This window comes from Saccostrea cucullata, unplaced genomic scaffold (assembly GCF_032062105.1).
Source record: "Saccostrea cucullata isolate Sc308-1 unplaced genomic scaffold, CSIRO_AGI_Scuc_v1 ctg419, whole genome shotgun sequence".
NCBI lineage: Eukaryota > Metazoa > Mollusca > Bivalvia > Ostreida > Ostreidae > Saccostrea > Saccostrea cuccullata.
The window spans coordinates 189,809-216,466 of NW_026927872.1; the positions used below are offsets into that span (position 1 = coordinate 189,809).

The 26,658-nt window shown below is 35.0% G+C and overlaps 1 protein-coding gene across 1 annotated transcript; it reads left to right on the forward strand.

Moving 5' to 3' along the window:
* The first annotated feature begins 1,463 nt into the window (after window positions 1-1,463).
* Window positions 1,464-26,554, forward strand: LOC134275726 (transient-receptor-potential-like protein). Its single transcript, XM_062758005.1, has 10 exons — window positions 1,464-2,555; window positions 13,765-14,107; window positions 14,198-14,645; window positions 16,004-16,199; window positions 16,307-16,522; window positions 18,639-18,686; window positions 19,375-19,434; window positions 23,891-23,956; window positions 24,556-24,671; window positions 25,563-26,554. Exons 1-10 carry the CDS (start codon window positions 1,620-1,622, stop codon window positions 25,909-25,911), a joined length of 2,778 nt encoding a protein of 925 aa, XP_062613989.1. The 5' UTR covers window positions 1,464-1,619; the 3' UTR covers window positions 25,912-26,554.
* The last annotated feature ends 104 nt before the right edge of the window (window positions 26,555-26,658 follow it).

Genomic DNA, 26,658 nt, shown 5'->3' on the forward strand with positions numbered 1-26,658 from the left:
ATTTTTGGATGTACACTTTTTGTTGGTTAATTGTTTGACTTTGCCTTACTTAAAGACAACATTCGTTGAGGTGAGCTATGTAATCTCTGATTACCTATGTTTTTACATTGTAATACCCTTTTTTATGAGCTTCATATCGCTGTGTTAAAGCCTGAGACGTGGATGTGTTGTAAGATACTTAGGCTTATAGAGACTTATTGTCTACAATCTGTGACATGTATGATCATCCATCATCCACAATTCCACCATGTGTCATTTTCTCTGGTATATATATTTTATAAGGACTGTAAAAGTATATATAAGAATTTCCAATCTATCTAGTGATTTGAAGGTTTTTTAACCAAAGAAAATGAGTCTGTACGGTAACAGTTTGGATGTGTTATGGGATAATGATACAGTAAAACTTGTTTAATCCGGATGTTGTGAAGTCCAAAATCATGTCTAAAAGGGTGTAAACTTTAATTCCTTTGCAGTAAACTAACTCCATTGTTATAGCTATTGTGTAATCCGTAATGTTTTTTAAAAAAATTTCTTTGGAACAACAATTGACCAGATTAGACAAGTTCTACTGTAACCCCCTGATTTACTGTTACATGTAAATGTTTTCTCTGGTCTGATCTACATTTTTGTCACGAGTATTGTCACGAGTATCTCCTTCGTATTTAATTGCAATTTAAGATTTTGTTGATCTGTCAAGCTAATAACTGTGTATTTGTTTCATGTTGTCCAATTATGTTTGTGGAGAAACATTAAGTTTTCTCTGTCATTCCTCTCGATCTTTGCGTTACATCTTGTAGAGATCTGTCAATTATATATAACTTATTGTCTTGAAGCAGGATTTGAAAATGAATTGTGTATTGATTATATATGGTATTTAAAGATCTTTAATTGATAATTGGCAGTTGCCTAGTCTTTCTATAGATCAAGATATGCCTTTGTCTCTTACCTAGGTTATATAAGGGCTTCTATGTAAACCTTCAGGTGAAGTATATAACTTATGAGTAAGATGCTGTTTCTTAGAAAGGTGAGAGGATTTCTGTAGGAAAGGTTGAAAGTAAATCGAGACAAGTACTGGTAAAACTATCAGAATATTTAGTGTCTGTCACAGTAGTAATATATGATTATGTTGTTTACTTGAATTTCAATTACTCAGTACTGTACCTACGGATTGGGGGGGGGTGTTGGGTTTCCATAAGACAACTAGACCAATCTGACTTCATATCTCAGTAATAGTGCCGTCAATAACATACACAATGGTTCCAGTGGTGAAAGAAAGTGGTGTTTTGCAAGGACTATAGAAAATGTAAATTTTTGTACATGGAAAGAAAATATCATTTAGCTTGATAATAGTTTTATTGGACTCTGGTAATAGTATTTATTTATCCAATACACTGTGCAAAATTGGTCATGAATAGACAATTGAAACATCTACAGGATGAAAAGCTAAAACGGGTTAGTCAATTTTTCTTTGGAGGGAATGTGATAATTAAATCAAGGGATGCTGATAATATTAGCAGGTCCTAGTCAATACAGTATGATGATGATGCTCATTAAATTGACGGAGTGACGTTTGTGTACTGATCATCTGTTTTACATTCACAGGTAGACGTAAGTAGGACATGTTGAATGGTGATCAGTCCAACTTTAGGTACTACCAGACCAGAAATCCAATAACCATGCCGTTAGAGCCGCTCAAACGATCTCAGATGAACACCACTCAGGAACGAGTCTTCTTGGAGGCAGTGGAAAGGGGAGATAAACCCACTGTCATCAGATGTCTGCAAGGACCATATCCAGTTAATATTAACTGTACCAACATGCTTGGACGCTCAGCTATTCAGATTGCAGTAGACAATGAAAATGTGGAACTTGTAGAAATTCTTCTGAAGCAGGAAGGGGTGAAGATTGGGGATGCCCTTTTATACGCCATTACAGAAGGGGTGTACAAAATTGTAGAAATGCTGATTGATCATCCGAGCATCACTTTAGAAATGCTTGGACCTGATTGGTGGAAATCTCAGAGGCGAGGTGAGGAAAGTTCTGATTACTCCTCAGACATTTCACCCATAATCCTGGCAGCCCACTGTAACCAGTTTGAGATCCTCCAACTGATTCTCCTGAGAGGAGCCAACATTAAGTTCCCCCACATGTTGTCATGCTCCTGTCAGGAATGCCAGGAACAGGTCAACGAGGACAGTCTCAGGCATTCCCTGTTCCGCATCAATTCCTACAAAGCCCTGGCTAGCCCGGCATGGATCTCCCTCACCAGCCCTGATCCGATTCTCACGGCCTTCAAACTCTCCTGGGAACTACAGAAACTGGCCCTGACCGAGAACGAATTCAAGGACACGTACATTCAGCTTAGTGACCAGTGTAAGAAGTATGCGTGTGATCTGATGGACCAGTGTCGGAGCAGTGAGGAGGTTATCGCTGTTCTGAACAGGTGTTCGGACTCGGAGGAAGAGGAGGATGAAGAGGAGGGAAACTGTCCACCCCTCACGGAGAAACTCACTCTGTCCAGACTGAAGCTGGCACTCAAATACGAACAGAAGCAGGTAGGTCAACAGGTTTCTAAAGATATACTCTGTATTAATTTTATCTGTGCTTGTAAAGATCAAAGTACAAAAAAGGAGCAAATTCAGAGAATTGTGTTCCACTGCTTTTGGTGTTTTATTGACTAGGGTGCAGTGGTTCATGGCATACATTGTTTTCTGTCTTGTTTGTCCTGGCTTGTCTGCCAATCTTGCAAAAAATCTTTTATACATTTTTTAAAGAAACATGTTGTATTGTAAAATTTAAAGCCAAGATTAATTTTTTTGTTTATGATATGTCAGATAAAAATTCAAAGTTCATTCTGAAAAAATGTCATACCATGGATATTTCAGTCATATGGAGGTCCAAACCACTTTTTCTCTATTACACTTGATATCTCATTACAGTTACTTTGGATTTTTAACGTACTATAACAAGTGGGGTTTCTAGAGCATTAAATTAAATTAGATTACTTTTCAATATACAAAAAATCATGATTTCTTGTGATATATCTATACATTACATTAATTTTTTAATGCCCTGTTCACGCGAAGAGTTTAATTTGCAGTAAATTAATGTGAAGTAAACTACATTGCCTTATGCAAGGTAAACTAATGCAGATTAACAGAATGATTTTATTTTACTCCCTCTTCAAAGAAGGGAGGGCATATTGCTTTGCTGCTGTCTGTCGGTCCATTTAGTTTCTGTTCATTTTCTTCACAAACATTTCACCTACTGAAATGAAATTTGGTATACAGATTTGTCAGATGAATATCTAGGTCAAGTTCTGTTTTGGATACCATCACACAATTTTTGACAGAATTATGCCCTTTTGGACGTAGAAAAATTCCAGTTTGGGGGGAGTGGGCATATGTGTTTTCCAAACATCTCTTGTTTCTACAGTAAAGCTATTCAGTAAGGCTATTATGATGTTGTTTTCCAATCATGTCACCTCATGAAGAGCAGATCCATTTGACGTAAAGTCATAAGTCTGTAGACTGTTCACAGATTAATATATCCTTTGTTTCTCACTCAAAAATGGTGCAAGTGCCTAAATCTGACCATGGAATTTTTTGCATGTGACTTAATTTTGCATTACGCCTGCGTCAACATTCAATCCGAATTGGCGTTCACAAGGAGCTAATGCGACTTAATCTTATTTGAAGTAAATTACTTTGAATTCAACTAATTTGCATAAAATTCTCCATATGAACGCAGATCAAATTTAAATCGCAGTTACTGTACTTACGTTGAATTGGAACTAAACTCTCCTTATGAACAAGGCATGAGAGTCAGATCTTTTTACTAGATCTTTTTCAGTAAAATTCAATGTTCAGGAAAGAATGAAAGAATTTTTACAGAACACTTTATTCTGAAATCAATACCCATTTTCTCACCTTTTTAATAGCATTTAATCATCATTAATATTAGATTGGACATTATTATGCTTCCTGTCAGTTTGTCTCTATATAACCCATACCCTACTATTCTCGCATAGTGGTCTAAGGATTTATATAGCGTAAACATACTATGCCGAAATAGTGCACGGCTTTATTTACTGAAGAAAATTCTTCCATGCACACGCCGGGAATCGAACTCACGACCATGAGATTGTCAGTCCGATGCCTTATCGATTACGCCACAGAGACGATCACTGTTTGGTAGAATTTTATTATATATATAATCTTAATTTATACAATTGACACGAGAAGGAGAAAATAGATAAATATTATTTGAAAACAGTTATATTATTCTAAGGAACCTTAGATTAATGTGTACAACAAAGATTCAAACTAATTACATACAGATCGTTAGATGAACTGATTTCATAGGGTCATTAAAACGCTTTTTTATATGACGCTTGATTGAAGGATGTAAAAGAAAATTATCAAAGAGAATCAACGTCTGCAAACAAATAAGTCTTAATAACAAAGCAGAAAATAAAGATGAGTTGCTTTGGGACAGAAAATCGCGACCTATTTAGAGAAAATACTAGTAACCAAAATAACTAAGCATGCAACCAATTTTAGCATGAAGATTTTGAATGAGTTCTTGCAAGTGCGCTGTGTTAGCACCGATATTTTCAGGAAAAAGTCAAATGGATTGACGCATACATAATTACAACAGTCAGCATAATAATAACAATAGTGTTGCATTATGCATGTACTATGCCTAAATAGTAGGCAGGGTTTGACACATAGTGCACTCGCCTCCGGCTCGTGCACCATGTGTCAAACCCTGCCTACTATTTAGGCATAGTACATGCATAATGCAACACTATTATATAAATGTAAATTGGGTGTGCTTATCCATGGATACTTATATCCATGTATATCTATTTGATCATCTTGATTTCTAGCTGTCTCAAAAAAAAAATGAAAAGGAAATGAAGCTCCTTGATTTTCTCCATACAATCATGTCATATGAGTAGATTCTGATAATCTTATCTTTGTTAGAATTTTTACAGATAATTAGAGATAATTAATTTGTTTCAATGTCAATCAAAATAATTGTAAACATATTGTTTGTGGCTTAATTTCCCTTCAAGATCATTTTTAGAGTTCATTCATTCTTTCAAATAAAAGCATGAGCATACATGTGATAATTCCAAAACCTAAAATGTCCAAAAATACTTTACTGGAGCCTTGAAGGTAAACACATCTTAATTCATCAAAAACTGTACTAAAACTGTATACAATATTGATAGGGAGCGCAGCGAGCGTTGCAAAGCCCCGTTCCCGCGAGAATAAAGAGAAAAGTTTAAAGAAAAATAGACTTGCCTTGATTTAATGAATATATCTGTTTATTGCAGAAAAATATTCATAAACTGATTGAAATCAGCCCTGTTCAGGCTTCGGTTTGGTAAAGCAACATGCAAACAACGTCATGTGACGTCAGAGTCTTCTCCGAACCGAACGTCACGTGCAGTTTGATGAGTACGATCTAAATGAAAACTGGATAAGTATCTGCACGCGCCCTAACGGTCGCGCCATCAACATATTAAAAAATGCTTCATTATTATTGATGACTTTTAAATTAAGAAAGATATGTGTTATACCGGTACTAGTGTGTGTAGTTTTACTTAATACTTATAGCAAGTTGACATTGATTGGGTAATTTTCTGCTGTACTTAGCCTATTTGTTTGTCAGCTGGTCACTCATCACGCACACGGACGACTCCTTGTATCTCGACATTTTCAGAAATTCACACCTTTCACACCTATGTTTTGACTACACACTGCTTCTGTAGAAATGTGTTTGTAGAGGAATCCCAAGCCCATCAGCGTCTCTGAGACGTTAATTGTTTAATGTTCATTTTGGGTAATATAATTGACAAATCTGCTCAATTCTGCATAAATGTACAACTGTTTAGTTATGTCGAAATCTAACAAAATTGTAAAAAAAAGTAGCTGAATTATAATGAATAATATACACATTAAATTCAATTCAACTTGGAAATTGCGATAAAATGCATTCAACAGGAAACAATCCAATCTACAACATGCACGACTATCAACCATAATATTCATGTGTTACAACACTGAGTTTGTTTTTATACGAAAATCCTTTTAAATTTTGATTTGAAAATGAAATGAAAAATAATGAATAAAATAATGAATGACGATGAAATAAAAAAGAAGTGAAGTAAAATAACTTTTAAAAATAAGCATGAATTTTTTTTTCTGTATCACAGAGTTGACTTTATACCATTACGGTTCGTAGTTTGTAGAGCGCATGCCGTATCCTGTTCTGACAAAGCAAGTTGCACACAGAATGCTGGATGGAAAACTATTATTTGTAAACTGAGAAGATTTCCATAAAAAAGGGAATTTCATAAATTACTCTTGTGAATAATTTCTCAGATTTTCTAATAAATATAGAGGGATAACTGAAATAAACGAACTACAATCTATTGAAGACGTGTACGTAGTTACACGTCTGTTTTACTATGCAGTAAAATTGAGGATGTTGAGTCTCAACTCTGATATCTCGACACCTCGAATATCTTAATATTTCTCCGTTGTCCCTTCGATGTCGAGATAATGAAGTTTACCTGTACCTGAAACGCAATTTTCCAAATTCCAAGATCTGTTTCCATAGAAACAGAAATCCATAGCAACAAATAATTATTGGGTTAAGTTTGAAGGATGAGGCCTTCTTTTGCATGGCATTTAAAGACAATCTGGGATCATAGTCTTGTCAAAAAAGTTTTAAAGTGCTTACAGATAATGGACTGAAAAGGGGACCTGTCTTCAAGGTCAAGGTCACTACAGCATGTTCTTTCTGGAGGCTGCACTGTTAGAGCTGACAGCTGCATTTTCATTAGGGTATCCAGTTCCCTGCAAGCTGGTTAACTAAATAAGCAATGTGGATTCTGATGAGTTGTGTTGTATATCTGATGTTCAATTTCCAAGTCATTATATAGTTGCTTCATAAAGGTTTTCATCTTACTCAGTCTCATTACCTGTTTGTCATAATATTGTCTATATACTGGTATATTGTGGCATCAAGGACTGCCGGCAATAACAAGAAATTTCTGGATCTAAAGAAGCACTTCAGTACAAATCATTGTTCAGATGTCATAGATATATGTTATGGTTGTTTGATAATTTTCTGATTGTTATTTGTTCTTTACACACCAGACTTTAATTAATATTTTGTGTAATTCTCCTTTATTTCTGACTCAAGGTTATTAAGTTTTTTTAGGTCACCTGAGTAAACTCAGGTGTCCTATTGCTATCTGTTTTCGCCCGTCGTCGTGCGTCGTTCGTCGTGTGCTAACGTTTGAACATTTTCAGCTTCTTCTCTGCAACCACTCAACCAATTTCCACCAAATTTTACACAAAGCATCTATTGGTGAAGGGGAACAAAAATTGTGAATTCCATGGTTCCTGCCCCCCTGGGCCTGAGGGGTGAGGCCAAAACCACTAAAATTAATGCAATCTTTAAAAATCTTCTTTTTTACCCCTGGACATCAAGAAGTCAAACTGTTAGCATGAATGGAATGACCATTGAGTCCTCTACCAAAATTGTGAAATTCAGGGGTTCTGGTGTTAGGGCAGGGCTCTATTGATTATATAGAGAAAATGCAGAAATTGTTTGAAAATCTTCTTCTCTGCTGCTGGGTATTCAATGAATTAATTAAGTTTATAGTTATGATGAGCAAGAATGCTTCTTCCAAAATTGTGAATTTTATGGACCCAGGGTCAGGGGTTCTGTTGTTAGGGTGGGGCTCTATTGGTTATATAGAGAAAATGCAGAAATTGTTTGAAAATCTTCTTCTCTGCTGCTGGGTATTAAATAAACTAACGTAGTGTATAGTTATGATGAGCATGAATGCCTCTTCCAAAATTGTGAATTTTATGGCCCCAGGGTCAGGGGTTCTGGTCTTAGTGTGGGGCTCTATTGATTATATAGTGAAAATACATTATTTCTCTAAAAATCTTTTTCTCTGTTCCTGGGTATTAAATAAACTAAGTACATAGTCATGATGAGGAAGAATGCTATTGTGAATTTTATGACCCCAGGGTCAGGGGTTCTGTTGTTAGGGCGGGGCTCTATTGGTTATATAGAGAAAATGCAGAAATTGTTCAAAAATCTTCTTCTCTGCTCCTGGGTATTAAGCAGATGAACTACCTATATAGCTGTGATTAGCAAGGGCCATTCTTCCTGAATTGTGAATTTCAACGCCCCTGGGTAAGGGGTACCATGGGGGGGGGGGGGCTCTACTTATATACTGAAAATGAATTAATTGATTGAAATCTTCTCCTTTGTATTAATCAAATATTTTTGATAAGCAAGTTAGGGTGTCTTTTCCAAAATTTTGAAATGTGTGGATCAAGGGTCAGGGGTTCATGTGTGGTAGTGGCACTATACTGATTATTGCTGAATATTACTGATTAGTCGAAATGCATTTTTTTGTTCCCCTACTCTGTCTATCTGTCTATGGGTATTAAGTAACCAAACTAAACATGTTTAGTGTATAGTTATGATTAGCAATGGTGCCGCTTTCAAAATTGTGAATGCCATGATGTCTAGGTTAAACAGTGTTAAAACATGAACAAAAGTCAATCGTAAAGTTGTTGCATGATGCTCAGGTGACCTATAAGGCCCATGGGCCTCTTGTTTTTAGCTCCAGTGTGGAAGGCCGGGAAGAACTAATGTAGTACATGTATTGGTCAGGTGTCAGGTTTCTGTTTGCCAAGATGTTTCCAATAAAATGCCAGCATTCAAGTTTGATCCAATTTTAATAAAATACATGACTGTAGTACAGAATATTACTCATTCAGGGTTAATCCTTTAAAAAAATATGCAATCCTTTTTAAATATATTTTGTTTTTAATTTGAAGAACACTGATAATCCAGATTCAATATTATGCATTTATTGCCTGAGTTCGAGGGCAATTATAAACATGCGTTTTGTTGGACCCAAGAACCAAACTGTCTGTCTCAGGCCTCAGGCAGACAGTTTGGTTCGAGGGTCGACAAAACGCATGTTGCCCTCGAACTCATTCAATAAATGTTTTGTTATACCTTTCATTTTCATTTTTTTTTTTACATACATGTATTTGTACTGTCTTTCGTGATGTAACATCAGGTCCCTCACTTTTGAACACCAACGAATGAAAATGATATTAAGCTCCACCAGTTCTGTGACGTAAGCGGTCCAACATCTGACTCAGCAGTCTAACATCGATTTTTTTATGCCCGCTCAGCAAAACATTAGAAATGTTTTAGACTTTTTTCCCTATAGATTTGTATAGGAACACATTTTTAGAGGTATATTTACATTTGCAAATGTTTTCCTTTATATAACACTACTGAAAGCAGTGCGTATCTATAACTGTATAGATACTAGTACGGGGTCAAGAGGTCATAGATGTGCGTATTGATAAACATTCGACATAAATTCTCAGTGATGTCATAAAGGGTCGACGCGCGCTCACTGGATTACATACATACCGTTGGGTTTGAAAAATAATGCATTTCACACGTTAAATGTCACAATCAGGCATATATAAAGTATGAATAAGTCACAAAAGTAAATATAAGTAATAAGGTATCATTTTAAAACATCCATCGGGCTACAAATACGGGTTGGTATGAAATTAAATTCATCATAAAGCCCGAATTTATTGAATTTAATCTCGTGACCAACTCTAATTTATATCCCGATAGATGTTTTAAAATGATACCTTATATCTTAAATAACAAAATATATTATGGTATTACAAAAGCATGCAGCCACTTTACCAAGATATTCCATTATTTAAAAAATTTTGACAAAACCATTAAATTCTTTATCTGGTTTTAGTTTCATTTAGCAGCCATGGTTATATAATAAATACAGGATCTCCTATGAGATAAGTATTAGATTTTAATATATTTTAATCACTATCTAAAAGACAGTCTTTGTTCAATATGACTATGAACAAAAATCCCCTACCAATCTCATAATAGGTGTTATATATTTGGCCCTGAATTTTATTCCTTGATGTCAGGATTAGTTGGTCATGTGGATGAGAACTTTACAATATAAAGGGGACTGTAATAGGCCATGGGTCTATTGCTTTGAAATAATCTAAAAGATGTTAAGTTTATTATACTGTGTACAGGGTTATTTTCGCCCTGTGTTATTTTCGCCCTTTCTCACTTACAAACAATTTTGCCCTCTTTTAAATTCGCCCAGTCATAGTTTTGCTTAAGAAATTACACTGTATTCTTTGAATTTGCCCCGTTTTAAATTCGCCCAAATGAGGGGAGGACGAAGGGGCGAAAATAAAACGAGGGCAAAATTTATCCTGTGTACAGTACATGTATAACTACCAGGGTATATGTATGATCCAAGAGCATTGATTGTAGCCTACACTCATTGACAGTTGTTAAGTTATTTTTATCATTAGAATTGGTATTAATTGTCAGTAAGTGCGTTGAGAATTTAGTGACCTTACAAAGCCACCACCTGATAAAAAAAATTCAAACAGCAAATGGTAGATTGGGATTCGAAGAAAATTGAAATAATTTAACAGTTACCACAGTTTGTCACTTTCTACAAAACCAATGAAAAATTATTCAGGACAAGAGGCCCATGGGCTTTGAAGGTCACTTTAGTATCATTAGTTTCTTAGGCTATGATATTATTCTGGACTTGGACTCTAAACTCTGTTATATGCATGAGACTTGAAATTTACGTGATCTAGCTGTTTCTTTAATTTGATCTACAGAAGTACGAGGGCTGTTCAATAAATAGTGTCCTCGGTGCTCAGAAAGAAGCAAAAGACGCTTTTGAATGATTTATTCTTCATGATTTTACTAATTAATCTCTTTTAAGTAAAATACATGTCCGTAAAATTTTTTATCCAATTTCTGATTGTTTTTAGAACTCATTTTTGGGCATGACCCTCAGTATACTGGAAAATGGCACATCCAATGATTTCCCGGACTTGTTTCTTCCCTCTGAAAGGTGTTTTTTTCAAGTTTGGAAATAGAAACAAGTCAAAAGGTCAAAGATCTAGCGAATATTGTTAATGTGAAAAACCATTAACTTTCAGTTTATCCCGAAAACCCCTTAACTCTTCAGGGCATGCGGGTTTGGACGCTGTCTTGAAGAAATTCAATGTAATGGATTCCTGATTCTGGGTCCTTCCTCTAATAAACCTTTTGATTTTTTTTTGCAATAAACTGCTTTCTAGACCCCCTCAGAAATTAAACTGTCTCTCCGAATACGAATGTGACCAACAATACCACTAATTTTAAAGAAAATTACATATAAATCTGTCTTTCTGCTTTTGAATACCTATGCTTTTGTCAGACATTCGCCATTTTTATGTAGAACATCTTTTGGTAAATTTTATTTTGAGGGTTTTAATAAATAGATTCATGTTCCAATATCTGTTTGAAAATAAAACAAACGTGGATAACTAAAATTACCGATTTTTTAAAATAATTGTAAAGAATTTCGTATACACTGTCGTTTTCACTCATTTTTCAAAATATAGGGTGACCTTTGAGTACTAAGCTTTTTTACCGTCAAACGTTTCTTAAAAACACTGGAAACTACTCCCGATGTGATGTCTATCAGATTTGCTATGTGTCTTAAAGTCAATCATACATCATGAAATATTATTTGTTGAAATTTGGCAACCAGTACATAAGTTGTTATAATTTTTGTTGGCAGGGAGGGTACCTGTTTTTGAAGCCTATTATATAATTTTTTATCATTGAAATCCAGCTGCTCTTTTGTCTATAAAACAGGCATTGATTGCTGTAAATGTCATATATTCCAGTGAATATTTCTTTGGGATTTTTAACAAGTTTTACGGTAGCTATAATGAAGCTTTTATTTTCACTCTAATTTTCTGATTCTTTACCATTCATTTATAATGCAGTGTCTCGAAAAGCCCTTGTTTCCGAGCTTCTCACGATGAAACTATGTGATGAAAAGTGGTCACATAAACTATTATAAATTCATGAAAGATTAAATAATGAGAGAAAGTCAAGTTTAATGTCATATGATATCTGTAATGTATTTTATATAGTTCAGGACATTATTTATTGAACAGCCCTCGTAAATACCAAAATTAGATGAAATTAGATTTTAAAACCATTTCAGAGTATATTGCTAGCTAGAAAATGTTCATATTATTTGGAGTTAAATACCATGTATAAGCAAAATTTAATTTGGGCATTATTAGCCAGGGTGTTGAGATCTTTAAAATTGATTATTGCTAAAGATTAACTGCGTTTTAGTTGTAATAGCTTCTTTTAATGAGTAAACATTTTAAAATTACTTCTCGCTAAAAACTTATACAGTTTATCTGTTGGTATGTTTTTAGCTCACTTGAGCCAAAGGCTCAAGTGAGCTTTTCTGGTCAAGGTATGTCCGTTGTCTGTAGTCGTCGTTGTTGTCAACTTTTCACATTTTCAACTTCTTCTCAAGAACCGCTGGGCCAATTTCAACCAAACTTGCCACAAAGCATCCTTGGGTGAAGGGGATTCAAGTTCGTTCAAATGAAGGGCCATGCCCTCATTCAAGGGGAGATAATTGGGAATTAATGAAAATTTGGTGGTATGTTTTAAAAATCTTCTCAAGAATCACTGTGCCAGGATTGATGAAACTTATAGGGAAACATCCTCAGGTAGTGTAGATTCACTTTTGTTCAAATCATGACCCCCGGGGGTAGGGCGGGGCCACAATGGCCGACCAAAGTTTTACATAGAAATCTATAGGAAAATTCTTTGAAAATCTTCTTCTATAGAAAAATTCTTTGAATATCTTCTTCTCAAGAATAACAAAGCCATAATTCATCATATTTATATGGAAGCATCCTCAAGTAATGTAGATTCAAGTTTGTTCAAATCATGACCCCCGGGGGTAGGGCGGGGCCACAATGGCCGACCAAAGTTTAACATAGAAATATATAGGAAAATTCTTTAAAAATCTTCTTCTCAAGAATAACGTAGCCATAATTGATCATATTTATATGGAAGCATCCTCAGGTAGTGTAGATTCAAGTTTGTTCAAATCATGACCCCCGGGGGTAGGGCGGGGCCAAAATGGCCGATCAAATGTTTACATAGAAATATATAGGAATTAAAAAAAAAAAATCTTTTTCTCAAGAATTGCAAAGCCATAATTGATCATATTTATATGGAAGCATCCTCAGGTCGTGTAGATTCACATTTGTTCAAATCATGACCCCTGGGGGTAGGGCGGAGCCACAATGGCCAATCAAAGTTTTGCATAGTTATATATATGGGAAAATTTTTTACAGATCATTTTCTCAAGAATAGCAAAGCCATGATTGGTCATGGGACTACTTTTGGATTTAAATTTTTCAATAATAAACCAATTTCTACTTTTTCCTAGCCACAGTGCTCAGGTGAGCGATGTGGCCCATGGGCCTCTTGTTTTTTTTAAATTCTATATCAATTTATGATAATATATATTTATGTCTTTGATTAACAAGAATGTTCTGATGCATAATACAGAAAGTGGATATAGATCTACTTTATCAATTTATTTATCAATTACCTTATTCATAACAATATTTTGTTGATCCCAGATCATTTTGTTTCTCTTATGTAAGGTCCTCTGGCCTCTTGTAAAATACTTGGATTTGCTTTACTGAATTTGGGCAAAAACAGGGAAATAGAAGTAGATGTCTTAATTATCTTGATGACAATTTCAGTTCTGGAAATCACTTTCAGTTTGTATCCTTCTACTTTCAGTTTGTATCCCATCCCCACTGCCAGCAGTTATTGACGTCCATTTGGTACGAGGGTCTGCCTGGGTGGAGAAAGAGGAATGGCCTGACCAAGTTCCTGCTATGTATGGGGCTTATCCTGATCGGTCCATTCATGGCTGTATATTACCTGATCTTCCCGCGGAGCAAGATAGGACAACTCCTGCGGAGTCCATTTATGAAGTTTCTATATCACAGTGCCTCGTTTGGGGTGTTTCTGATTCTCCTGGTGCTCTGTTCTACAGACATCAGTAGTCCCAGCGATCGAGGAAACATACGGGGACCGCCACCCTCAGAACTCGAGTGGCTCATATTCTTATGGGTGATGGGTCAGTGCAAATTCTTTCCAATTTATTATTCAACTGTATTTTAAAAATATAACAAAGTTTTGTTTTATGAAAGGTTGATTGTATTTTTAGGGTTTGTTTGGGCTGAGTGTAAACAGTTGTGGGAGGAAGGACTGAAGGCGTACACCAGACAATGGTGGAACTGGCTAGATTTCCTGATGCTATCGCTCTATATCGCTACGTTTTCTCTCCGACTTGTGGCGTACGTACAGATAGAATCAGGTAAATACGGAGACAGGGACATTCCCAGGAAGGACTGGCCCATCATTGATCCTACCCTTCTAGCTGAGGGGCTGTTCGCAGTGGCCAATGTTTTTAGCTTCTCTCGTATCATATTCTTGGCTCAGGCTAATCAACATCTAGGACCCCTTCAGATCTCTTTGGGATGCATGTTGATTGACATTGGGAAATTTCTCTTCATTTTCTTCCTGGTGCTGACATCCTTTGCGTGTGGAATGACCCAGCTCTACTGGTACTACTATAACAGTCGTGTTCCAGAGGACCCAGTGGCATTTGTATCGTGAGTTTTATGCTCTTATTTCTTAAGTTCTCTTGTATCAGAATTGTATTTCTGCCTTTTTTTAAAAAAAAAAGAAGAAATAATTTTAGCTGGGTAATTAGGGCCCCGCAAGGATTTGCGGGTGCCCTATAGTAATCACTCTGTCTGTCCGTCTGTCACTCTTCCGTCCACAAATTTTCTGTTTTTTTCTAATAACTTTTTTTATGGTTGCCCAATCAAGTTCAAATTTGGTATGGTAGTTCGGTAGGCAAAAATACATATTTTGATGCTAAGTTTGGTTCTCTATGTCTTCTGGTTTGGAGCTGGGGTGGTGGGGTAGATTCCTTAACTATGCATAAGAATGAATGGGCAACTTTTTTTTATGGTTGCCCAATCAAGTTCAAATTTGGTATGGTAGTTCAGTAGGCAGAAATACATATTTTGATGCTAAGTTTGGTTCTCTATGTCCCCTGGTTTGGAGCTGGGGTGGTGGGGTACATTCCTTAACTTTATATAAGAATGCATTGGCAAAGAGAGATAACTGCTGAAGATGTTCCCATTGTAAACTGAAAGCTGCTATATGAGTCCCTTGGGATTAATTAGCTTTCCTCCTGAAGAAAATCCAGAGCATTATCTTTATCTGTCACATTGAGATGAATTACCACCTCTGTCTGCAAATGAAGTTTGTTTTGAAGTTAAGTCAGTTTGGAATGCTATGAACACTCTGAAATGTGGATTTGAATATAAATTTTCATAATTTATTTTTGTTTAATAGTTATGATTTCATTGAATTCTAAAAACAAGAAATAGATTAAAGAAGATTTTTTGATTTACTTTTGTTACTTATGTTAATTCAAGAATATTATTAATTTTTAAGGTAGTTGTATAAAAACCCCATTCTATCATTAATACTGAAAAAGTTCTTATTGTAACTTTAAAAGAAAATTATGAGAGAGGTACAATTAATCCCTTGGGATTAATTATCTAGCCTGCTGCAGAAAATTTAGTAGGCTTTTCTTTATCTGTCTTTAAGATTAATGAAAACCTTTGTCTGCAACTGCTGTTTGTTTGAAGTTAAGGTCAAGCCTTCATGATATTTGCATTCATTGAAGGCTGGATTTTATATAACACAAGCTTCATAATTGTTTAAATATACATTCAATGTTTAGTCATTCTTTACTGCCTAATGTAAGTTGAAGGATATTCTTTTCAGGTTTTTGAATGTTCAGGAATTATCTTGAAATTTTAAGAATACAGTTGCTGTTGCTTATTCTTCGTACATTTTTTAATCATTCCGTAAGCTGCACCCTTTTAATTCTACCCCATGGCGGGGCCCTTGCTGACTGGTCAGTTTTCTAGTTTTCTGTTGATACTTCCAGGCTGGGGGAGAGCTATGCGACATTATACTGGTCATTGTTTGGGATCACAACAAAGCATGACCTCAGAATCCAGAATGGTCAAAACTTTACGGTGATGCTGGGCCGCTTGATGTTCATGTTATATCATTGTATGGCTATCATTGTACTCATTAACATGCTGATTGCCATGATGTCCAACTCTTTCCAAAATATTGAGGTAAATACAAACATGAAATTTAGTCCTCAAACTTAACAGAAGAGCTTTGCCCAATCAGAAGCTCTTTACTTGCAGATATATTCTAAATAGAAATTTTATTTTTTCAGAACCATGCTGATATGGAGTGGAAGTTTTCCCGTTCCAAGCTGTGGATGGGTTATTTTGACGAGGGCTCCACTCTTCCTTCTCCCTTTAACCTTATCATCAGCCCTAAATCTATCTACTATGCTGTCTGTTTTATCAAGGACCTGCTCAGTAGCTGCGTGCAGGACAAACAACATTTCCGTAGACCTAAGCGCCGTACCTCTGTGGGCAGTGTAAAGGTAGGGTAAACTATGTGATTAATGGTTTAGAATATTGGGACCCTCTCTAAGGTAGGGTAACCAACGGGATTAACGGTTCAGAATATTGGGGCCCTCTCTGAAGTAGGGGTAGCCATTGTGATTAACGGTTCAGAATATTGGGACCCTCTTTGAGGTACATTTGAGCTTAGTGTAATCAATCTGTCATTTAAAGTGAGTTTTTTTAGAAAATGATTAATCAACATAAAGCTTGTGCAAGTCTACAAATATTGACAGTATTTTAACTCATTTAGTAGAGTAAATATTCATTTGTTTGAAAATTTTGTTTTATTTTTTCCTCCCTCCCTCATGGGTTTTGAAGTTTATAGGTGATGTTAAACAAAAAATTAATTTACGCCAGCCTTAATGGTGATAACTTCGATTACATTTTTTTTTTCTAAATATTTTTGCCTTTGGGAAAGAAACAGGTTTTCTAAAACCAATTATCATTTTACACACCTTTTCAATGTTTGTTCAATTATACACAATTTGTTTTTTTTTTTATCCAAATCAAAACATGCTCATATATCAATGTTCTTTTCACCTGCTGTTTTATATTAATTAACATTACAGGGAGAATGGGAGAAAATGACACCAGGGATTAATATGACATAAACATTTACTTCATATAACAATTCTGTTAGACATCATTTTTTTAAAAACTTTTGATGGGTCATCTTTTCTTAAGGAAATTGATAAACACCTTAGGGTAAGAAATTACATAACAGAGTTCATTACAAGTTCAGTGCGAGCTTACATAAAATTAATAAGTCATTTTTATATGGCTCGCTTTAAATGAAGAGATGTAAGGTAGCTTGTTGATTTGTTGTCGTAAGGGCAACTGAGACAGTTTGACATTAAAAAGAAATGTTTTCACGAGAAGAGTGTCCTAAGGACAAATTTCCTTATGTTCTTTAAAGATCACAAGAAAATGAGAAAAAATATTATGTTAGCCTTCATCTCTTTAATATATTTTTTTTTTGGTTTGTGTAATTTTTCATTTGATTTTCTGTATATTGACAGTGTAGTCTATAAGTCTTTATAATATATCATGTTAGCCTTCATCTCTTCAATTATCATTCTTATGTTTTGTTTATGTAATTTTTCCTTTGATTTTTCTCTATATTGACAGTGTAGTGAATAAGTCTTTATAATATAAATAGAAGATGGATCATTGGCTAGTATTTATAATAAATACACCCATAGCGAGGTATATCTGACAACATCCAAAGCATCATTTGATCACTTCATTTGACATTTATTTGATGGACACCATTTTGGCCTTGGACATATAAAAAACAAAAAACAACTGGTAGTATAAAAAAATTAATGAGCAAGGTTTTGTATGTACTGCTAGAGTATAACTTCTGTTCCAAAATGTGCAATTATGAAATAGTCTTTTCTGATGATTGTAATTTTTTTTTTCGGGGGGGGGGGGTCAAGGAGTGTGCTCATATATATATTTAATTCTTTGCTGAAGCTTCTGAAAAGAATTTCATTGAGATTATTTTGAGATTTTACAAACCCTAGCTGCTTTCCAATAGCTGGACTCTCAAAGAATATTAGTTTTAGACAATGAATGCACCAAGTCTCCATATTGATATTTGAAAAGGACATTGAATGGTACTTATAAGAAGTTGGGGCTATTTTACACATAAAGTACACCTAGCCTCAAACTATTCCATTTTGCAACCATCATATTACCGAAATATTTTTTTTTTTAAATGCCTTTGAAACAACTGTAGAAATAAGCTTTACACTAATCATATAAAATTAAAATCTTTTAAAAATTTCATAAACATATTTTCAATTACTTTATGCAGGACAAACTTACAGCACTGATATAAATCTATGTACATATAACTATTTGTAAATGACATGTGCAGTGGTGTTTGCCAATTTTTCAAAGTGATTATTTTTACACAATTAATAGGTTAAGGGGATATTTTCTCTTCAGTTTCAAAAAAAAAAAATTAATGGTTTTTTTCATTCAGAATTCTCCTACTTTTAATCCCCCTACCAGTTGGCCAAATCTCTGAAGATAAAGATATCATACATGCACATAATTTTAAAAATTATCTCTTGTTTTCACTTTTAGCCTGTTCCAAGTCCAGTGCCGAGAAGAGAATTTATGGACATAAACTCAGTAAGTTAACAAACAAGACAGAGACATTGGTAATTAATTAATTTACTCAAGTATGTTCCTCTAGAAAATCCTAGTACATGTACATGTATTATAGTTTATTACATTTTCAACAGTGAAATACTGTAATTTATTCATTGAATAAAAATGATAACCTGGCTGTCACAGTGTGAAAGGATATCAAAATGATATCCTTTCACAGTGTGACAAATATCAGAAGTGCCGTAAAATTCTTGATTTACCTTCCCATAACGAAGAGTGTTGTAAAAATATTCCATGGACTGTTATAATATATGGAGAGAGTAAATAAACCATTCTGATAGAGAATAAGACTGCCAAAGTTCCCCCAAATATGTTGCTGAAATCCCTGTTTAGCCTACAATCTGTAACAATGTTTTCACTTTGAGCTCTGTGACGTCGCAACTGCTCAACTATGACGTCATGTTGTCTACGACTGTATTGCAAAAAGACGAATAGGCAAAGGGAAGGTCAAGGAAAATGTAATAAACAGAAAATTCAATGTTTTGTAGTTGAATATGGAATTTATTTCACGAGTGAAGCAGGATTTTTTTATATTTTCACTCGTGCTTCGCACTCGTGAATATATAAAAAAAATCCTGTCCCACTCGTGAAATAAATTCCATATTCAACTACAAAACATTGAATATCCTCTATTTAAACTTATTTTCAGAAAGGAGCAGTGCAGATCTCAACCAGAATAAATATTAATTCTGAAAAACCACCAACAGAGGTGAGTGTTAATCTGTCTAGAAATTAGAATAGAAAGAACTGGTCAAAATGTCCATTTTATTCACAGCAGCAGGAAGATGGGAAGATTTAAATTTTTTAATTTTTTTGTATGTCAGTTAATGTATGTATAATGTTTTTTTATATAAATATTGTAGGAACATCTTTTGTGTTCAACATAACATAAAAATAGCATTATAAATTGATGCATATTATAGCCTATGTAGTATAGTATGTTATAAGGTCACCTGGGTCACTCAGATGACCTTTTTCTATTTCTTTTCATTCATTAGTATTTGAACATTTTCAGCTTTTCTCTGAAACTGCTGAACCAATTTTGAAAAATTTGGTATTTATAGAATCATTTGGCAATTTGGACCAAAAATTATATTTTATATTGTCTGCCCCCCCCCCCCCCCCCCCACACACACACACACTCACCTGCCTGAGAGGTAGGGTCAATGCTCTCAGTATTTTTTTTTTTTTTTCTCTATTACCAAGCATTCAAACTGCAAGTATTATTATAATAAACATTGAGCCCTCTTCAAAATAATTTTGAAAATCATGGCCCTTTAAAGGGGGAGGAAATAAGCACCTCCTTCAAATTTACCTGGTCTTAGAACCCCTGTCAATCATCTGAAATTAAGCCCGGGATTGGATACTTTGATTTGATTGACATTCAGTTTGCTGCTGTTGTGTATATCTTGTGTACCTTGTCTGGAGATCGTACCGACCATCGAATTAACTTTCAGGCTTTTGATGCCTACCGCACATGTCAACGTGATAAAGAAGCAATCAAATCGTTCTTTTCTTTTTTAATTCATAAGAATATGCCATAAATATAATCCATCCATCAAATAATTAAATAAATGACAAGAAAAATCATGGCTATATAATATATATTATAAATTTAATTTTAAAAGGGAGGATTTCATATCACGATTACAATCGATAATTTTAATTTCCGTGTCAAAACATGAGTTAACGTACATTTATTCCTCCATTAATTAACAATTGAAAATAAACCAACCTGCGTTTGAAGCTAGTATCATGGAATTTAAAAATAAAATTTTTTTTTAAAACAAGTATGACAACATTGTAACATTGTTCATGAGTCAAGTGAATTTATATTTATAAGACAAACCTGTACGTGTCGCTTTTCTTCGAGACATGATGACGAAGTTACGGTATAATAATAAGTTTTAGAAGAGAAGTTACTTGGAATATAACATCTTGCTTTGTATTTGATGTTTGAAATTAATAATGAATCTCGAAAGAAAAAAAAACGATGCAGATGATTCCATTCCCGTTTCATAGCTGTCGGGGAATCAACCCCGGTCCGGAGCCCTGGCCATTTTTACAGACCATGTGTTATGGAAAAATCAAGTAGGATTTAATGTATCTTAAAAAGATATTTATTTAGACAATAATATTTCTACTTCAACATTTTATTCTCAAAACATCGTTTCTAAGTTTCATTGTTATTTACCGAGAGACTTTTATGATTCACTTTCTTCTTTTGTTTTGCGTAGAAGACATGTAATTTGAATTACTTCCCTTTTTGTAGCCAGATTACAAGGACAAATTTTGGTGCTAAATGTATTTTCGTTATAATACACTTCATTAAGAAACACACTGTATATAAAAAATGTCGAACTATTAAAAATATCAGTTATTTTAAAAGAAAGAAATTGAGAAGGATTCTGTCTGCAACAAAAAATGCTTTATTTCGCATTTCAATTCATGAGCTAAACATGAAAAAAACGGCCTCGGTTTACAAATTCGTAGGAAAACGCATACAGGTAATACACTCAGGAACATCCTGTGTATATAGGTAGTATACACAAGCCAGCGTCGTTCTCTCTGGGCTTCTCAGCCGCTTCGATTAAGCCCCACCCCACACCAAACTTACCTGAGGAAAACTGTACGGTTGAAAACCTCGGCCTTTAAGCAACATCTTCGTCTATCAGAGATTTTATTATTTTATAATCTCATTGATGATTTACAGAGATGCATTATACATAGGTGACCCTTAAGACCCATGGGCCTCTTGTTTAAGAATACCAGTAGGTCAATATTGATAGACGAGGAGTAATTTGAAGGCATTATGACTAGAGTAGTACATATGTATCAATTCCAATACACAGTGTTTAACAAAACCTGTAAATTAAATATTTAAAAAAAATGACTTTTAGATGGTTATCATCATTCCAATTAATGCACAATAGACTCAACAGTTCATTGGTATGTGTATAGACTTGTAGATAATTAATAGTCCCTGTCAATGAAATTTGAAGAAGTCATGTTGTCAGAATTGTCCTTTGAAAAATACCTCAAAGACCTTGCTAGGATTTCATGACATATTCAGAGAAAAATGTGTCCTTGTTTAGAGGAAAGTGATTAAAGTTTTACATGGGTGTGCATAAGGATGTGGGGTCTTGAATTACATGGGTAATTCGGCTGTCATTACCAAAATAGATGTCTTAATGCACAGCCAAGTCTCTACTTTAAAGACTACAAATACATTTTTCCCATGCATATTTTCCAATGCATGTTTTTTTTTTTTTAGCTCACCTGAGCCAAAGGCTCAAGTGAGCTTTTCTGATCAAAATTTGTCCGTTGTCTGTCGTCGTTGTCGTTGTTGTCGTCGTAAACTTTTCACATTAACATCTTCCTCTCAAGAACCACTGGGCCAATTTCAACCAAACTTGCTACAAAGTATCCTTGGGTAAAGGGGATTCAAGTTTGTTCAAATGAAGGGCCACACCCTTTTCCAAGGGGAGATAATTATGAATTTGAGAAAAATTAATTCCATTTTTATAAAATCTTCTCAAAAACGACTGGACCAGGAAAGATGAAACTCATATGGAATCATCCTCAGGTAGTGTAAATTCAAATTTGTTCATATCATGACCCCCGGAGGTAGGGTGGGGCCAAAATGGCCGATCAAAGTTTTACATAGGAAATATAGGAAAAATCTTCTTTTCAAGAACCACAGGGCCAGGAAAGATGAAACTCATGTGGAATCATCCTCATATAGTGTAGATTCAAGTTTGTTCAATTCATGACCCCCTAGGGTAGGGTGGGGCCAAAATGGCCGATCAAAGTTTTACCTAGGAGTATATAGGAAAAATCTTTTTAAAAATTCTTCTCTAGAACCATTGAGACAGGAAAAATGAAACTCATGTGAAATTATAATCAGGGAGTGTAGATTTAAGTTTGTTCAAATCATGACCCCGGGGGGTAGGGTGGGGCCAAAATGGCCGATCAAAGTTTTACATAGAAATATATAGGAAAAATCTTTTAAAATCTTCTTCTCGAGAACCACTGGGCCAGGAAAGATGAAACTCATATGGAATCATCCTCAGATAGTGTAGATTCAGATTTGTTCAAATCATGACCCCCGGGGATAGGGTGGGGCCAAAATGGCCGATCAAAATTTTACTTAGGAGTATATAGGAAAAATCTTTAAAAATCTTCTTCTCAAGAACCACAGGGCCAGGAAAGATGAAACTCATGTGGAATTATCCTCAGATAATTTAGATTCAAATTTGTTCAAATCATGACCCCCGGGGGTAGGGTGGGGCCAAAATGGCTGATCAAAGTTTTACATAGGAATATATAGGAAAGATTCTTTAAAAATCTTCTTCTCAAGAACCACAGGGCCAGGAAAGATGAAACTCATGTGGAATCATCCTCATATAGTGTAGATTCAAGTTTGTTCAAATCATGACCCCTGGGGTAGGGTGGGGCCAAAATGGCCGATCAAAGTTTTACCTAGGAGTATATAGGAAAAATCTTTTTAAAAGATTCTTCTCTAGAACCATTGAGACAGGAAAAATGAAACTCGTGAAATTATCCTCAGGTAGTGTAGATTTAAGTTTGTTCAAATCATGACCCCCGGGGTAGGGTGGGGCCAAAATGGACGACCAAAAATTAATTCTCATAGGAATATATAGGGAAACCTTTTAAAATCTTCTTTTCAAGTACTTCAAAGCCATGATTAGTAATATTTATGTAGAATTATCCTCAGGTAGTGTAGATTCTAGTTCGTCCAAATCATGATATGTCCTTTTTCCTAGCTGGTGTGCTCAGGTGAGCTGTGGCCCCTGGGCCTCTTGTTTTAATTTGGTTATTAATTACAATAATGAAGAGTTGCATTATGTAATTTAATTTTAAAGTCAAAATCTGCTTTTTTGCAGTAGGTTGTCTCAATTAATTTATATTCGTTGTCTACTATTTTGTCATTTTAATTTGTTAAATTTTAAGGAAAAAAAGAGTCAATTAATTAATTTGAAATGCCAAAAAATCTGTACTTTGAGGTTCAAAGAAAACATAAATCTGCCCATTTGTTATAAATTGAGGCTCTGTGTTCCACCAGGAACCAAGAGGAACCATGATGATTTGTTGTAAATTTCAAAAAATATTGATAAACTATAGTTACTTGAAATTTCTTTCAGGTGAAGTACCGCCCCCCTTTGAGTGCTCAGACCAGTGTCCGATCTAATGAAGAGAAGCATTACCAGGTAATGATGCTATATCACATGGTCTTAATAATGTCTTATACACAGATTGTTTGAGGACTGATAGCTGATGCCTGGAGGGGGTATTAAACCTTGACCAAAGGCCCCGTTTTTTTTAGGCCAGTAGCAGTAAAAGATTTTTCTACCAGGCTTTAAGTCTAGTACTATCCCAACCAAATACCCAAGTTTTAAAAAACCTGATCCAGGGAACTAGGTCTAGGTACTGTTCATGTTTGCAAGGAAATATTTATTCATTCATTTTTACAACCCTTTTCCCTTCCCATGCTAAGTCCCATATCTACCTCAAGGGAAGACTGTTGGTCATACATGTGTGGCGGTCAGCCGGATTCGATCGCCGGTGGCCAGATAGCTTTGTTGGTAGAGCAGCTGACCGGAGTTTCAGGGGGCCCAGGTTCGAATCCCGGTTTGGTCCACTGCATTTTCTCCTCTCCCGTTTCACATGTATATAAAAATCTGTGAAAGTGGTTAACATCTAAGAAATCTATGCTTTACTGGTGACAGTCTAGGCCCGTGGGCTTCTTGCATATAGATTAAAATTGATGTCTTTAAAAAATTGAAAGGTCTTATCATTTTTATCTTAGGACATAATGCGGCGACTGGTCAGTCGGTACATTCATCAGTTTAAGAAGGACAAACAGTTGGATGGAGTAAATGAAGATGACTTGCTGGAAATCAAACAGGACATCTCCAGTCTGAGGTAACATCCAGAGCAGTATATACCCCCAGAGACTGATAATCAAGTGCAATATATACCCCCAGAGACTAATAATCGATAGTCATTGTGTCAAGACATGTTATTATACCTCATTATAAATATTCTACACAACGCGTTATCTGATTGGTTCTAGGTTATCATGTGATCGGGCCGTAAAACTTCATAATTCACGCAGCCGACAGCATGCTTTTCATCATATTCCACCTCTTCGGAACACCTAGTGTATTTTCCTGCAATATAGTTCTCATTCGTTGAACGAAAACTCCCAAGAGTAGTAGACGTCACAATAGCCTAGTTTACGTCACAAAATTGATGATTATGTGTTGACCAAAGGGTTTTATAGTAACTTTACGTAAAAAAATGAAAGCGAATTTGAGAGCGGTGCCGAATTTGAAAGTTTATGTTTATTTCAAAGGTTTCGCTTCTTCCAGTATAATAAACAATTCATTGCATGAATGTTCGGGAAACATGAAGACTTATTCAGCCAAGAAATATCATATTCCCCTCGGGCGAAGCCCATCGGGGAATATGATTTTTCTTGGCTGAATAAGTCTTCATATTTCCCTCACTATCATGCAATAAATGTATAAGGTAATTGTGTCCTACTTGTAGATTAGGCTGTTTTCAAGTTCTTCCATAAAGGAACTGATTGGGCTTTTCAAGATTTTCTAAAAATAGTAAAATTTTAATTGTTTTTGAGTGAATTTTAGAAATAAAAGTGTGCGGTCAAATTTGTTTATATTGAAATTTAAGGAACCTTGATATTTATTTCAAATGAACTGAATTTCAATATATTCATGTGCTATGAGTTATATACAAGATGTAGATATGACACAAAAAATGAAGATTTCAAAAGTTTAAATTTTTTCACAGATATGAATTGAGAGGAGATCGTAAAAGGGAGTCATACCAGGCAGCCAACCTGCTACAGAGCACAAAACAGGAAATCATTTCACTCATACAGAAGTTTAACATGACTGTTCACCCCCTACAATCAGGCACAGGTCAAGGTCAAAGCCCAATGAATGTCCCCTCAGACAAAGTTCAGACAAGTGACAGGGGTCAAGTGTTAACATCCAATGACCTTGAGCAGTTAAAAGAGGACATTATCAGTGGAATTTGTTCCAGGTTACATGATAATATACAGACATTTCAGGGAATGGAAAGACTGCCATCTATTGACTCAGATCTCTACACTACCCATCTCTACACACAACTGTAATGTAATACATGCTATGTACACATCTCTACACACAACTGTAATGTAATACAGGTTGCTTATACATCTCTACACACTATTGTAATGTAATGCAGGCTGTGTATACCTCTCTACACACTACTGTAATGTAATGCAGGATAATTATACATCTCTACACACAAATGTAATGTAATACAGGTTGTTTATACATCTCTACACACAAATGTAATGTAATGTAATACAGGCTGTTTATACATCTCTTCACACAACTATAATGTAATGCAGTCTGTTTATACACACAACAGAAGAATCCATATTTTCAGTGGAATGAAATTAATTGTTTTGTTAATAATACAGGCCTTTAAATCGCTTAGAAAAAAAATGAGATGTTGAAAAAAAATAAAGGTATGAAACTCTTTTCATACTTTCGCCAATATCTTTTTTTTTGTACATAAAATTTTTTTCAGCGATCCAAAGACCTGTGGTTGATAACAAAACACACACACACACACAAAACTTTGAGAATTTTTTGATTTAGGAACAAAAAAAATTGAAATGTGTATACTACAGACATAAAGGCTTTTTATTCACAATTCGTAATTGATGTATTTATACAAAGTACCAACATTAACATATCATACTTGTTTTATGTGTGTAAAGGAAAACCCCACCACACTGTGTTGATCTGTATTGTTAGATATTGTTATTTGTTTAAATAATGTGCCATGCAATGTTGTTCATGTACTGATAGCCGACTATCAGCAACAATTT

Coding starts and splice junctions, on each gene's coding strand:
- LOC134275726 (XM_062758005.1), top strand. CDS start 1,620: ATGTTGAATGGTGATCAGTCCAACTTTAGGTACTACCAGACCAGAAAT. Junction 18,687..19,374: donor AATTTATGGACATAAACTCA/GTAAGTTAACAA, acceptor ACTTATTTTCAG/AAAGGAGCAGTGCAGATCTC. Junction 19,435..23,890: donor CTGAAAAACCACCAACAGAG/GTGAGTGTTAAT, acceptor AATTTCTTTCAG/GTGAAGTACCGCCCCCCTTT.